At 29.5% G+C, this 13,168-nt stretch overlaps 1 protein-coding gene across 2 annotated transcripts; it reads left to right on the top strand.

Annotated features, from left to right (window-relative positions):
- Positions 1 to 3,921: 3,921 nt before the first annotated feature.
- LOC114266886 (uncharacterized) lies at positions 3,922 to 13,112 on the top strand. Of its 2 annotated transcripts, XM_028207831.2 has the most exons (10): positions 3,922 to 4,332; positions 4,861 to 5,035; positions 5,143 to 5,301; positions 7,152 to 7,245; positions 7,904 to 7,974; positions 11,404 to 11,455; positions 11,779 to 11,827; positions 11,918 to 12,055; positions 12,491 to 12,610; positions 12,698 to 13,112. In XM_028207831.2, the coding sequence occupies exons 1-10, from the start codon at positions 4,124 to 4,126 to the stop codon at positions 12,831 to 12,833; spliced, it is 1,203 nt and encodes a 400-aa protein (XP_028063632.2). In that variant the 5' UTR covers positions 3,922 to 4,123; the 3' UTR covers positions 12,834 to 13,112. The 2 variants fall into 2 exon arrangements, with proteins under 2 accessions (XP_028063632.2, XP_028063633.2); XM_028207832.2 differs by lacking the exon at positions 12,491 to 12,610.
- The last annotated feature ends 56 nt before the right edge of the window (positions 13,113 to 13,168 follow it).

The following is a 13,168-nucleotide window of genomic DNA, read 5'->3' as shown; positions in this document are numbered from 1 at the left end:
AATTTAAATATTTCAATTTAAAAATAAAATAATTTTATTTAACTTTTTATTGATGTTTTATTTATTTAATTTTTTAAAATAATTTTTTATAGATATTTTATTGATATTTTATTTTAAAATTTTGTTTATATTTTATTTAATTTCATTATTTAAAATTTAATAGATGTTTTATTTAATTTTATTATTTTTTAATATAAATTTATTTAAAATTTTAATTAAAAAATAACATATATTTTAATTGATATTTTATTTATTTAATTTTTTAAAAATAAATTTATTTAATTGTGTAAAAAATAAAATAAAATAAAATATTTTTTTATTTAATCTAACAAAAAATAATTAAAATATTAAAGATATGTTTAATATTACTATTACTTAGTAAACAATTGAAAATGGGTAAAATAGTATTTTGCTCATTTATCCTTATCCAGTCCGTCCAACCAAATATTAGATTCACTAAAAATAATCCTTTACAGCCATCTAATCCCATGAGAAAACAAACTCGGGATACACATCCAATCCAACATAGTCAGGGGAATTCACAGTCGTAGGATTCAAGTTCGATGAATTCTAATCCCCTTATCTAGTCCGTCTAATCAAACACAACCTGAATGACACAAGACCCAACTCCCTTACCACATCATTGTAGACGAAAGTGTAGGCAGGTAACATTGATCTTATAAAATATAAATTTTATGAAAAAAAAATAAAGTTTTTTTAGTAAATACAAATATATATATTTAATACTTTTATCATTTTTTATATTTTTTTGATTTTTTTTTAAATTTATTCACACATAATTTACTTTTTAAGTTAAATAAATAAATAAATTTATTAGAAAATCATTTTTAAGTACTTATATCACAATTAGTTCATAAGATATTCTTATATTTTAATAAGTTTTATTATTTTAGACATTTTATCAACTAAATTCTAATTCTCATATTAAAGGTATTTTATGAACAATTATATCCTTATAAATATTTTTTGAACCCTTACCAACTTGGTGATGTGAGCATTCACATTAAATAAATTTGACAGTATAAATATTCACATTATGCAACATTCACACTGTCAACGTGAATATTAATGCGTGCTTTATCCTATTATTATTAGGGATATTTTGATAATTATGTTACGCATAGAACTTATTGAAATATAAAAAAATAATTTGAATTAGGTAGGTGAAAAGAAATTTATAAATAAATGTCCCTAGAAAAAAAAATTACCAATCAATATATTTTCGAACAAATAATTACACATTTTTTGAAACAACAGTGCTATATTTCCGTAATTTATTATCCCTAAATGACTCTTAATGATGTGACATTGAGGTTAGACCCCAAATATAGAATGTTCGCCAAATCAAAATTTGACATTTGTCAGACATATTATTAGGGGGATAAATTAATAAGTGTCTCAAGCAAAAAGAAAAACTTATGACTTTAATTATTGATATTGTTAAAATTTATCATCTATATGTAATTATTATTTTTTAAATACCCTATTGTGTAATTTTCCTTGGTAAGTACATTTATAGATGGAATGCTGCTATTAGCACCTGCCAAAATTCTTTAGATCCTCCATTTTATAATTTTTTTTATTACAATTATACCCTAAAGTAAAATTACATTAAAAGACATTATTAAATGAAACACTCACCTATCAATAAGAACTAATACTCTATAATATTGAACCCCCACCTCCAACTCCAACTATACGTATTTCATGTTTGTAAACCCTAAACCTATTACTTTTCATAACCAACTAATATAAACCCTAAATCTATTATTTTTTATACTCATCTTAAATCTTGAATGTGTCATCTTCATCACCATCATCAACGCTATTGAACTTGAAAGTTTTACTTCAAGTATAACGTATACTTCATCACTTATTTTACTGTGTAGAGCAATGGAGGACGAGGACAACAATTATAGTGAAACCGGCATTCCATTCATAAGTTTATCTGTCTTGTATTAACATTCTCGGTCGTTTTCGATCGTTCTTGTTTCGTTCGAGCTGTTCGGTATTGGTTTGTTGACTGTTAGAATTATGTTCGATAATACAGTACTGAACATAATCCTTTCGTTCAATACATAGATTCCGAACATTAATGCAGATAGTCAGTTATGTAATTTTCTTTGTTAAACTAACTTAGAATGGAAAAGAATGAATTGGAATGAATTTAAGTTATATATTTTGAATGGATTTAATTCATGTTATTTTAAGTTGTGAATTGGAATGGATTCAAGTTACACAGTGATAAACAAATTTTGTTCGGACATACAGTGCTGACAGGATCATTATTGTTCGACAAAACAGTTCTGAACAAAATACATTTTTTCGGTTACACAGTGGTGAACAAATTCAAAATCATCACTCGAATCTGCTGATCTCCTATTGAGATTCTTGAATTCAGGGCATTTAGATGAAAGCTTTAATCTGATTATTCTAACTTGTCTCCAAAAACCTAGATGTAGAAACTGAGATTCTCAAAGAAATCAATGAGAAATCCGAAACTCCGATCTACGAAGAAGTGAAAGACATGGTTTACACACACACGTCGCTGAGCAAGACCATGAGACTCTGCCTACCCATCCCCATTGACGGAAAACAAGCTTTAAAGAACGACGTGTTGCCAGATGGGACAGTAGTGAAGAAGGGTATGAGAGTGAATTACCATCCTTACGCAATGGGGAGATTGCAGGAACTGTACTGGACCAAAGTTCCAAACTCTAAAGATTGAGTGAGTCAGGGAAGGAGAGGGATGGAAAATTAGGTGGGTGTGCATTTCATTGTGAAAATATTATGAATATGGATAGATTTGGTAATAAGTATGGTGTCCAAAAAAATATTATTAAAATTTAGGGTTTAAGGTTGGGGTCCAAAGAAATTGGGGGTTCAAAGAATTTTGGTAGGTGCTAATAGCAGCACTCTTATAGATGTTTTAAAAATTTAGGTATTTATTTATAAATACATCATTATCTACTTATATTTCACTTAATTTAAATTATTTTTTTATGTTCCAATAAGTTCTATGAGTGACATAATTATCAAAATAATCCTAATAATAATAGGGTGAAGCGCACATTAATATCCATATTAACCGTGTAAACATTTACATTGTTAAATATGAACGTCCAGACCATAAAGTTGTCAAGGGTTTAAAAAATATTTGTAATGGGTAAAATTATCCATAAACATCTTACATATGAGAATTAAGAATTGATGGATTAAGGCTTCGTTTGGGAACAAATTATTTTAGTAATTTTTTTACTTTTTATAAAAAGATGAGTAGAAAAGTAGAGAAAATTATGTGACAATTTATAGTGACTTTTTGATTTTTTGGCTAAAACATGTAGTTGTCAAACGAGACTTAAATGTCTAAATAATAAGAATTATTGGAACAAAAATATTTTATGAATTAATTGGTATACAAATACTTGAAAAAGATTTCCTAATAAATTCTCCTTAAAAATTAGTAATTTTTTTTATATGAAAAATGTGGGAAAAAAAAAATATATATTTGAGTTTTTTTGTAATGACTTTTAAATTAAAACTTGATGTTATCAAAGCCTTAGATTAGATGTATTTAAAAAATATATATATTTTTTTATCTGAAATATAAAGATAACAAAACACAAAAGAAATTAAAATTATCTTAAAAAATTTAAACACAGGTGTTTGAATTTGGGAAGTGACTAGTTTAATTAATTTTTAAAATTTGTAAAAAAATAAAGAAAGTGTTGTAATTGATTGTTTTGATTAGCCAAAAAGTCAACGAACAAGCGAGGTGTAAAAAGGTGTTTGGGAATTAATTATTTTAATTAATCATTGATTTTTGATTTTTTATAATAAAAAAAAAAGATTGTATAAAAAAATAGATAATAAAGAGAATAATGTAATTCGGTGTTTGTCATATTGCCTATTTCCCCAGCTTAACTTGTCAAACGGACCTAGGATTGTAATTTACCAACAAAAAAAAGAAAAAAAGAAAAAAAAAGGGGAAGTTCACAAACGTAAGGACGCGTAGCATGTAATTGGAGAGAAAACCGAGGCGGGACGGCGACGACGGAGCTGGTTAGGGAGAGAGAGAGAGGGAAAAAGAAAAAGAAGAGGGATGAAGTTTACGATAAAGGCATGGAGCAAGGGAAGAGCAAGGTCTGGTATTTTACAGATAGTTGGGGGCAGCAGCTGCGAAATAGCCATAGAGACACCGGCTCTCCTCCTCTCTACTCGTAAAGGCCTCCCAGCTTTCATCTCCCCAGATCTCCTCCCCTCCCTCCCTTCTCCTGATTCCCACATCCTCCAGTTTAGCCCTCTTCACTTGTAAGTATTTCAACTTTCTCACACCTTTTTTTTTAGTACTTGCAAATTGCACACAAGTTGTTTGTGATTTTGTTTCACTGACTTGAATAGTTAAATCTATCCAACTGGGTTAATTGGTGTTGTATTGCTAATATGTATGGTTAGTTGGACTCTTGCAAAAAAAAAAGAAAAAAAAAGAAAATAGTTAAATCAACTTTACTTTACATATGTGTCTGCAAGCACCCAAACACTTGTAAGTGTTAATTTGTCTCAATTTCAAATTGTACATGAAAAAACCAAGTCATTCACTCTTTTTGGTGCAAAAAATTTATTTGGTTTGAGTGTACCTAACAATGTTATCAATAACATAAAATCATTTTAAACTTCTAAGAAACCTCACCGCCACCCTAATTGCAAACGATTTAAGTAAAATGAGTAGTTAAAATTTGAACTTGAAAAAAATAAGATTCATATATCAACTTATGGTATAAAAAAAATTCATATATAAACTTGAAAAAAATAAGATTCGTATATTTTCATTGTTTGTAGCCTAGAGGGCCTTACACCAGAAACAATGTCAAATTGTGGAGGGTTACACCAGATGCTTGGTTTGCATGAATATGGATTTGCAGCTGTGCCAAGAGATTCTATTGTATGTCTTCCAGAATGCAATGGCACCAACAAAATCGGAGCATCTTTTGAAACTCCTTGTGGTCGTCTTTTGGTAATTCTAGTAAATTTTTTCTCTATTCCATTAATTTTTTTCTTACTTATTCTTTTTTCTATTAGGAATAATTTGCTTGATTATTCAAAATCTTTAAATGTCTGCAGATAAAATCATTAGAATATATGAAAATGATTTCTTCTATGAAGCCAAATTTGTGGGCCACTTTAGCTGATGAAGTGCCTGCATGGGTCTCTATAAAGAGGAACAAAAACTCGGTAGACCGAACTGTGAGATGGCTTGATGAATGCATTGCATTAAGCTCGGTAAACACTCTCCATCTTATATTTCTAACTAGTTTCATTAGTTGACATCCATGTTTTAGCAAAATACATTTTTTGAGTTTAGCTAAAAAACCAACAAAATACTAGAGTCATAGGAACCAAAACTTAAAATAAAGTTGGGTAAAAATTGACTTTGTGGTGAGTTTAGTTGAAAGAAGTTTAATAAAGTTTGCCTTAATAAGGTAGAAGAAAACCTGTAGTTAATTGTTGTCCACTGAATAACATAACATTTGTATTTATAGCAACCTATCACCTTTAAATTTAAACCAACTCAATTCCTTTCCTTTTGCATCTAAGTCAGCCTACTTGGAAAAGAGCCAGGAAAGATTTACACACACAAGTAAGAAACATTTTCTAGAGAGAAGCTCTTAGAGAATGCTTTGCTTGTATTCACTTGGGTTACTCTTCCTTATATTACACTCCCCTTTGATGGTTTGGCCGAATGAGGCCTTCCCCTTATATAACCAACTTCGCCTTCCTAGGAACAATCTAGAATGTACAATTAATGTTGCGTATGGAATCATCTAAGAGCCTTTCACAACCTTCCTAGAACTATCTAGAGTTAATTCTATAATATTTCATAGAAGTTCTAGAATGGTGTACAATATTATTGCATTCTCCCAAACCTTCTGGGAGGTTCTAGAATCTTTCATTAGCCTCCTTTCCTTCAACCCTCTTTTGGTGGAGATTTTGTGCATGCAACTTAGCAAGTCGTGACAATTATCTTTCCTAAATATGAGGGCACCATTGTGTATTTTTTTGGCCATAAGTTGGAATGTTCTTGGAAATTTGACATTAGAGGGATTTATATATATTCCCTTTTCAAAAAAATCTTAAAAAGTTGTTATGTTAGAACTTGAATCTAAGTGATATGGTAACAAAATAGGGAAGTGATGTTGTATGCTTTTTAAAAACAGGAACATAAAATATTGCATAACTTTTGCTGTACAATTTTTTTTGTTTCTTCTTTGTCTTCTTGCTCTTCATTTCCCATCACTTTCCCTTTTTTGTGAATGTTGTAAATGTAAACATCAACGTTTTTGTTCTATAGTTTGTATGAAAGAGTATTATCCGTTCTTCTTTTAGCAAATGGAATGGAATCTCATATTGTAGAATTAATATCCTAACTGTAATGGTAGGTTTAGAGATATAAATTTTTGAACCCTCACCATGTTTGGTTCCAAAAATTGAATTCACTTTTCAGAAAATTGAGTTTTTTTGTTTTCCATGTTTTTTTATTTTTTATTTTTAGTGAATTTTTAAAAATATTTTACATATTTTTTTTTTATTTTTTAAATACACTTAATCTAAATATGCTTAAAAAGTATAATAATATTTGTGAAAAAAAAGTTTAAAAAAGTCACCAAATACAAAAAAAAAAAAAAAAACAAAAACAAAAACAAAACAAAACAAACAAACAAAAACAAAAATTCTTTACATTTTTGTATTTTGTTGTATTCAATGAATTTTTTGAAGATTTTTGTACAAATTTTTTACTTTTTAAGTATATTAAGATTAAGTGGATCTAAAAATTTAAAAATTTTGATTAAAAAATTAAAAAAAAATCATTAAAAATACAAAAATACGAATTTAAAACTCATAAAACTGTTTTTGAAAACTCAAAACCAAACAAGGTGAATGAAGATTATTTTTTTCTAAGTTTTGTTTTGCATTTTATAAATATTTTTCTTACTATTTTCCTAATTTTTAAATGTGTTTGATGCCTCAAAAAGTGTCCATGAAACATGATACAACAATTGTGACATAATATGTCATATGCCATAATATTTTAATTGGTTGACATTGTCCATGTATTAATCACTGAAGTATAGACAGGTGGAGCTGTTTTTGGAGCCATTGTTGGAGGCTCTAGTGTGGAAGAACGCCGACGATGTGCTCAGGAAGTAGCAAAGCGAAATGTATCAGGTTGCTATAAGGGTTCTTTTGTACTTTGTACATTATTGGATATAAACACATGCAGTAAGAGAGAGAACTCTAATTTTGAATATTTTATTCAGCCATACATTCTCCTCTCATCTTTTTCTTTTTTCTCTTTAATTTATTTTTTTCCATCTAACTGATAAGCTTAAGGCTTCATTAATTTGTTAAGAGAGTTGGAAGGGGTGAAATAGGAATTTGATTTCTATTCTGCTTCCTTGCCCCCACTCTGGTGCATATTTTTTTATATAGAATTAGTCCCAGTCAATTCATTCCTCACAAAGCATTATGCCATTTGGCCATTCCTCTCAAACTCAGGTAATGTCCTCCCACTTAATTTCAGAAATCAAAAAAGACAAGAGGCCACCCACTTCTTGATATCACCCACTTCTCTTGTATAAAGCCTCCATCAAAAACAGAAAAGAAAAAAAGGCACTCTATGATTTGAACCTGGTGGAGACCAGTAAAGTTCTACCTTTGTGCATCTTGCCTTTTCACCGATTTCAAAAATTATCTATTGGACTGTTGTCATTTGAGTTCTTATTCGAAGACCGTGATTTTATGCTTGTATTGGTAATTAATTTCAACTTGGCATCCATTCTGTTATCTATATCTTCTTAAAGTAAATATATAACGTTGTATGCAGGTTACTGGCTTGGGGGATTTGGGCTTGGAGAGAGCATGGATGAGCGCTCTCCTCTGCTTAATGCTGTAACGGTATGATTCTGTTGCATCACTTTATAACAGAGAAGTAGTGTTCTATTTAGGAAATGTCCACGTTGAAGAATACTGCACCTTTCTAAAAAAATACAGAGAAGCTACTCAAATCATTGAATTATGTAACGTTTAGATACCTATAGTAGTTACATGCTTTGAGATTGTTAAATCACCATTAATCCCAAAAGCTTAAGTAGTTAGGAAACGGACCCAACAATTTATATCAAGCAATCCAACAAGCTTAAGTATTTAGGAAATGTCCACGATGAAGAATACTGCACCTTTCTAAAAAAATTAGGAGAAGCTAATCAAATGATTGAATTATCTAACGTTTAGATACCTATAGTAGTTACATGCTTTGAGATTGTTAAATCACCATTAATCCCAAAAGCTTAAGTAGTTAGGAAACGGACCCAACAATTTATATCAAGCAATCCAACTCCCTTTCTCACGTGCAAGCCCCTCTTGCATGTGGAGATTCAAACAAACATACATAGAGAGAAGCATAACGCAAACGGAGAGTAAATGCAAATGAAGAGATTTGAGCCCAAGAATTTCTCCACCTGGACTGTAATACCATGTTAAATCACCACTTAGCCCAAAAGCTTAAGCTGTTCGGAAATAAGTCCAACAATCTATATCAAGCTATCCAACAGAGATGATAAAAGAAATGTGACAGGTAGAGCTAAGAATAAAAGCTCTACTATTAAGACAATAACTTAATTTTTAAGCAAGATTGCAGGCTAGGACTAGGAATGGCAATGGGGGGCAATGGGGTGGATATTAATTCCCCATCCCCATTCCCCTATAATAAATTTTCCCCATTCCCCATTCCCCATGGGTACCACCCTCCCCATTTTTTAATGGGTATGGATTTTCCCCAACCCACTTTAATCCCCATTTTTATTTTTTATATTTAATGTTAACAACCACTTTTCCTTTTCTTTTTCTTTTTTTTTTTTTTTTTTTTTTTTTTTTTTAAGGTTCACAACAAAAATTAAATATACTTTCAATCTTTTTTCTTTCTTTTTAAATATATTTAATGTTAACAAATTTTTTTATTTATTTATTTTTTTTTTTTTTAAGGTTCACAACAAAAGTTAAATATACCTCCAATCTTTTTTCTTTCTTTTTTAATATATTTAATGTTAACAATTTTTATTTATTTATTATTTATTTATTTATTTATTTATTTATTTTAAGGTTCACAACAAAAGTTAAATATACCTTCAATCTTTTTTCTTTCTTTTTTAATATATTTAATGTTAACAATTTTTTTTTTCTTTTTTTTTAAGGTTCACAACAAAAGTTAAATATACCTTCAATCTTTTTTCTTTCTTTTTTAATATATTTAATGTTAACAACCTTCTTGTTTTTCTTTTGTCTTTTTTTATAAAGGTTTTAGCTAAATATGCCTTCAATCTTTTTTCTTTCTTTTTTAATATATTTAATGTTAACAACTTATTTTTTTATTTTTTTAAGGTTCACAACAAAAGCTAAATACACATTCAATCTTATTTTATTTTATTTGGTTCAACAACAAAATCAAATACACATTAATTAATTAATTAAAAAGTTTGTTTTATAATAATCAAATATATAATTTTGAGACAATCAAAAAGTTTATTTGAAGAAAGTGTTATAAGACTCATATTAAATTGCATCAGGGCATAAACAAGGAATTGTTAGCCACGGACAATTTAGACATTAAACCATCTTTCTCTTAGCAAATTTGAACAATTCATTTTAATTTATCCAAAATCTAATTTCACAACACCATCACCACTATTCTCACTTTCACTGTCACACTACCATCACCATAGCCACTACCATCATCACTGCCGCCATCACCCCACCACTATGTAACAATTTCTACTTTCACCTTCGTTCCATCACCACCACCACCAAATATAAAAAATATATTTTGAATTTTTTTTATAAAAAATATTTTTCATTAAAAAATATTTTCTATCTAAATAAATGAAGCATAACATTGGGAAACAAGCTGACTTCAGTTAAATCTGTTCATAACTAAAAAAAATTCTTTTAATTTAAAAAAAAATTATTTAGTATGACTTTGTATCCCCTTTTTGTTTTTCTAGCAAATAAATCTATGTACCCATCATTTCTAACCAATCACAACTCATGCTTGTTTTGATTCTCTACAATTTTCTTATTTTCAAATACATTTATATATATATATATATATATATGTTGTATAAATTGTGTGATAACATAAAACAAATAGATTCATACTCGTTAATTGAAATTTCAGAACGAGCAAACCATTCTGAAAATTACAATACACAACAAAATAAAATAACATAGAAAAGCAAACCGAAATCTACACTAGACAGTGTCCTTAATTTTTTTTAAATAAATTTAAAAAATTCTAGATATGCATAAAATTTGACAAGAATAATGCGACAATGTTAATTAATGTGTATTTGATTTTATTGTTGAGCCAAATAAAATAAAATAAGATTGAATGTATAGCTTTGGTTGTGAATCTTTAAAAAAAAAAATAATAAATGGTTGTGAACCTTAAAAAAAAAAAAAAAAAAAAATTAAATGTATATTTAGCTTTGATTGTGAATCTTTAAAAAAAAAAAAATTAGTTGTGAACCTTAAAAAAAAATTAAAAAAAGAAAAAAGATTAAATGTATATTTAGCTTTGGTTGTGAATTTTAAAAATTTAAAAAAAAAATGGTTGTGAACCTTAAAAAAAAAAAAAAAAAAAGATTGGAGGTATATTTAGCTTTGGTTGTGGATCTTTAAAAAAAAAAAAAAAAAAAAAAAAAAAAAAAAAAAATTGGTTGTGAACCTGAAAAAATAAATAAATAAATAAAAGAAAAAAGATTGAATGTATATTTAGTTTTAGTTGTGAATCTTAAAAAAAAAAAAAAAAAAAAAAAAAAAAAAAAAAAAAAAAACATATGGGGAAATTAGTGGGTACCCATCCCCAACCCATCCCCTGTGGATATTTAAAGAATATCACCTACCCTACCCAATCGATAAGAAAAAGAGGAGAAAACCCATGTATTTGGGTTGGGTCTCCATGGATACCCACAGGGTAGGTTATCCATTGCCATCCCTAGCTAGGACCTTGTGGATATTCCACTTCGATTGCATTATATGTTTGGTGATAGAATCAGATGTTGTGATGTTTAGTAGTAGCCAAAGCTATGCACCTACCATGCACCTATAAATTGGGGAGTGACAAGCTAAATTCTAGGCTTAGGATCAACATCCTCTACTTGTGGAGGGTGTTAATGTAGAAGGTGTAGAAGGTATACTAAAAATCCTAAAGAAAGGCTGCTAGTGTTATTTGAGTTCATAATAGTATTTCAACAAATGAAAGGATCTGTCTCATGAAGAGGTTTGAAAATTCAATCTTTTTTTCTGATAGTGTATGGGATCTGATCTCAGGATAATTTACCCGAGCAAAAGCCACGGCAGATTTGTGGCCTTGGGCTTCCAGGTATCATGCTTACTTTTGTTACTATTTGTAGTTATTAGATTTTTCATTTCACCAAGAATGATTTTCTTATAATAACCTTTTATGGTCTGAAAGAAAAATAATTTTGTAAGGGTAAGTCTCACAGACCACCCCTACAAAAATCCAACGTTTTGTTCTAGTACTTTGGCTTGATTTTAATTCTGTTTACTTGGACCGTCTAAATTGCATTTAGTTCTAGGGGACGGACAATTTCGCAAGTCGGCTCTTGAAAATATTTGTTGTTCATTTTTTAGATTTGTGGATATCTTTTGTTGCAAAACTATATTTGTCTTTTCATTTTGTAGAGGAGGTCTTGCAGGGCATTGCTTCAGGAGTTGATCTTTTTGACTCTACGTATGTAGCTTTCTTCAGCATGATTGTTTACAAGTTTCTCTTGTGTGTCTTTCTTGCTAGAAGTTAAAACGCTTTGTGACTGCTTTATAGGTATATCTACGATCTTACAATTGGAGGTTTTGCGCTTATCTTTCCGTTTGATCAAATTGAGAGAAATGTATCTGATTCTCAGCCAAGTGCTATTGGAGGTGACCAAACAAAGATCAATCTGAAAGCAACAGTTTACAGGTAAAGATCTCTCAAGGTTTGGAATTTTAGTTGGAACCTGAATTGAAATGAAAATTTTCTTTAGAGACTGGAAGTAGGCTTTTTGGTTCTTGCTTCACTATTTTCAGTGAAATATAGAAATTTCAAAGCCTTTTGATATTTTCGTGAAATGTTAAAGTTTTAAAATCATTTGACAACTTTTGAAATTGTAACGAAGCTTGTTGAATTTTTTTAATGAAGTTCATAAGAAGCCGCAAAACTTATCAACTGTCGTATATAGTACAGACTACAGATCTTCTTATCAACAATTAACCTATTTGTTGTTTGTTATGACATCCACACCAACTGAATATGGCATTTGTATGGATGATTGGAAAGTCCACTTTATCAACTATTAACCTATCTGGTCCACCTTCTTCTTTGTTTTTGTTTTTTTTGTTTTTAAATGTTTGACAGGAAAGATATATCCCCTATTGTTGATGGTTGTAGCTGTTACGCATGCCAGAATCATACAAAAGCATACATTAATCACCTGCTCAATGTTCATGAAATGTTGGCTCAAATTCTGCTAGAAATGTACAAATTCTCCCACACTTTATTGTGGTGGTTGTGGATTTGATTGTTGTGTGTATTTCATATGTACCGTTATGTGTTTATTTTCAGCCATAACACACACCATTATCTGGGGTTCTTTCGCGCAATTAGACAAGCAATCAAGGAAGGAAAGTTTGAGCAATTTCGGCAGCAGTTCATTGAAAATAGGCGCTACCAGATTTTTGCAGCATCTCCTGGTTCATGAATGTTATTCATTCTTGTTGAGGCAGCATCACGCAGAAAAAAGAGGAAAAGAATTTTGGTTGTGTATCATCACGACTTTAACATCAATGTGTATTATCATTTTTTTTTAATGAGTGCATTTAACATCGAAATAGGGAGATAATTTCGAAGTTATTGTTGTATTAGTTGGGTGTGGACATGAATGAAGAAAAATTTTGTAGGACGGAGTGAGTGTCTGTCTAATGACTTTCAACTAAAGCATGCAAATATCTCAATTGTGATTTACTCCTTGGGGATGTCATCACTTCAGTGTTTTGGACTTCGTTTGATTATGCTTTAATTAGTGTCTGCTCCCTC

The sequence above is a fragment of the Camellia sinensis genome, chromosome 6 (assembly GCF_055761805.1).
Source record: "Camellia sinensis isolate YWXY chromosome 6, ASM5576180v1, whole genome shotgun sequence".
Taxonomy (NCBI): Eukaryota; Viridiplantae; Streptophyta; class Magnoliopsida; order Ericales; family Theaceae; genus Camellia; species Camellia sinensis.
The sequence above is the reverse complement of the archived record's forward strand: the minus strand, read 5'-3'. Positions and strand labels throughout refer to the sequence as shown.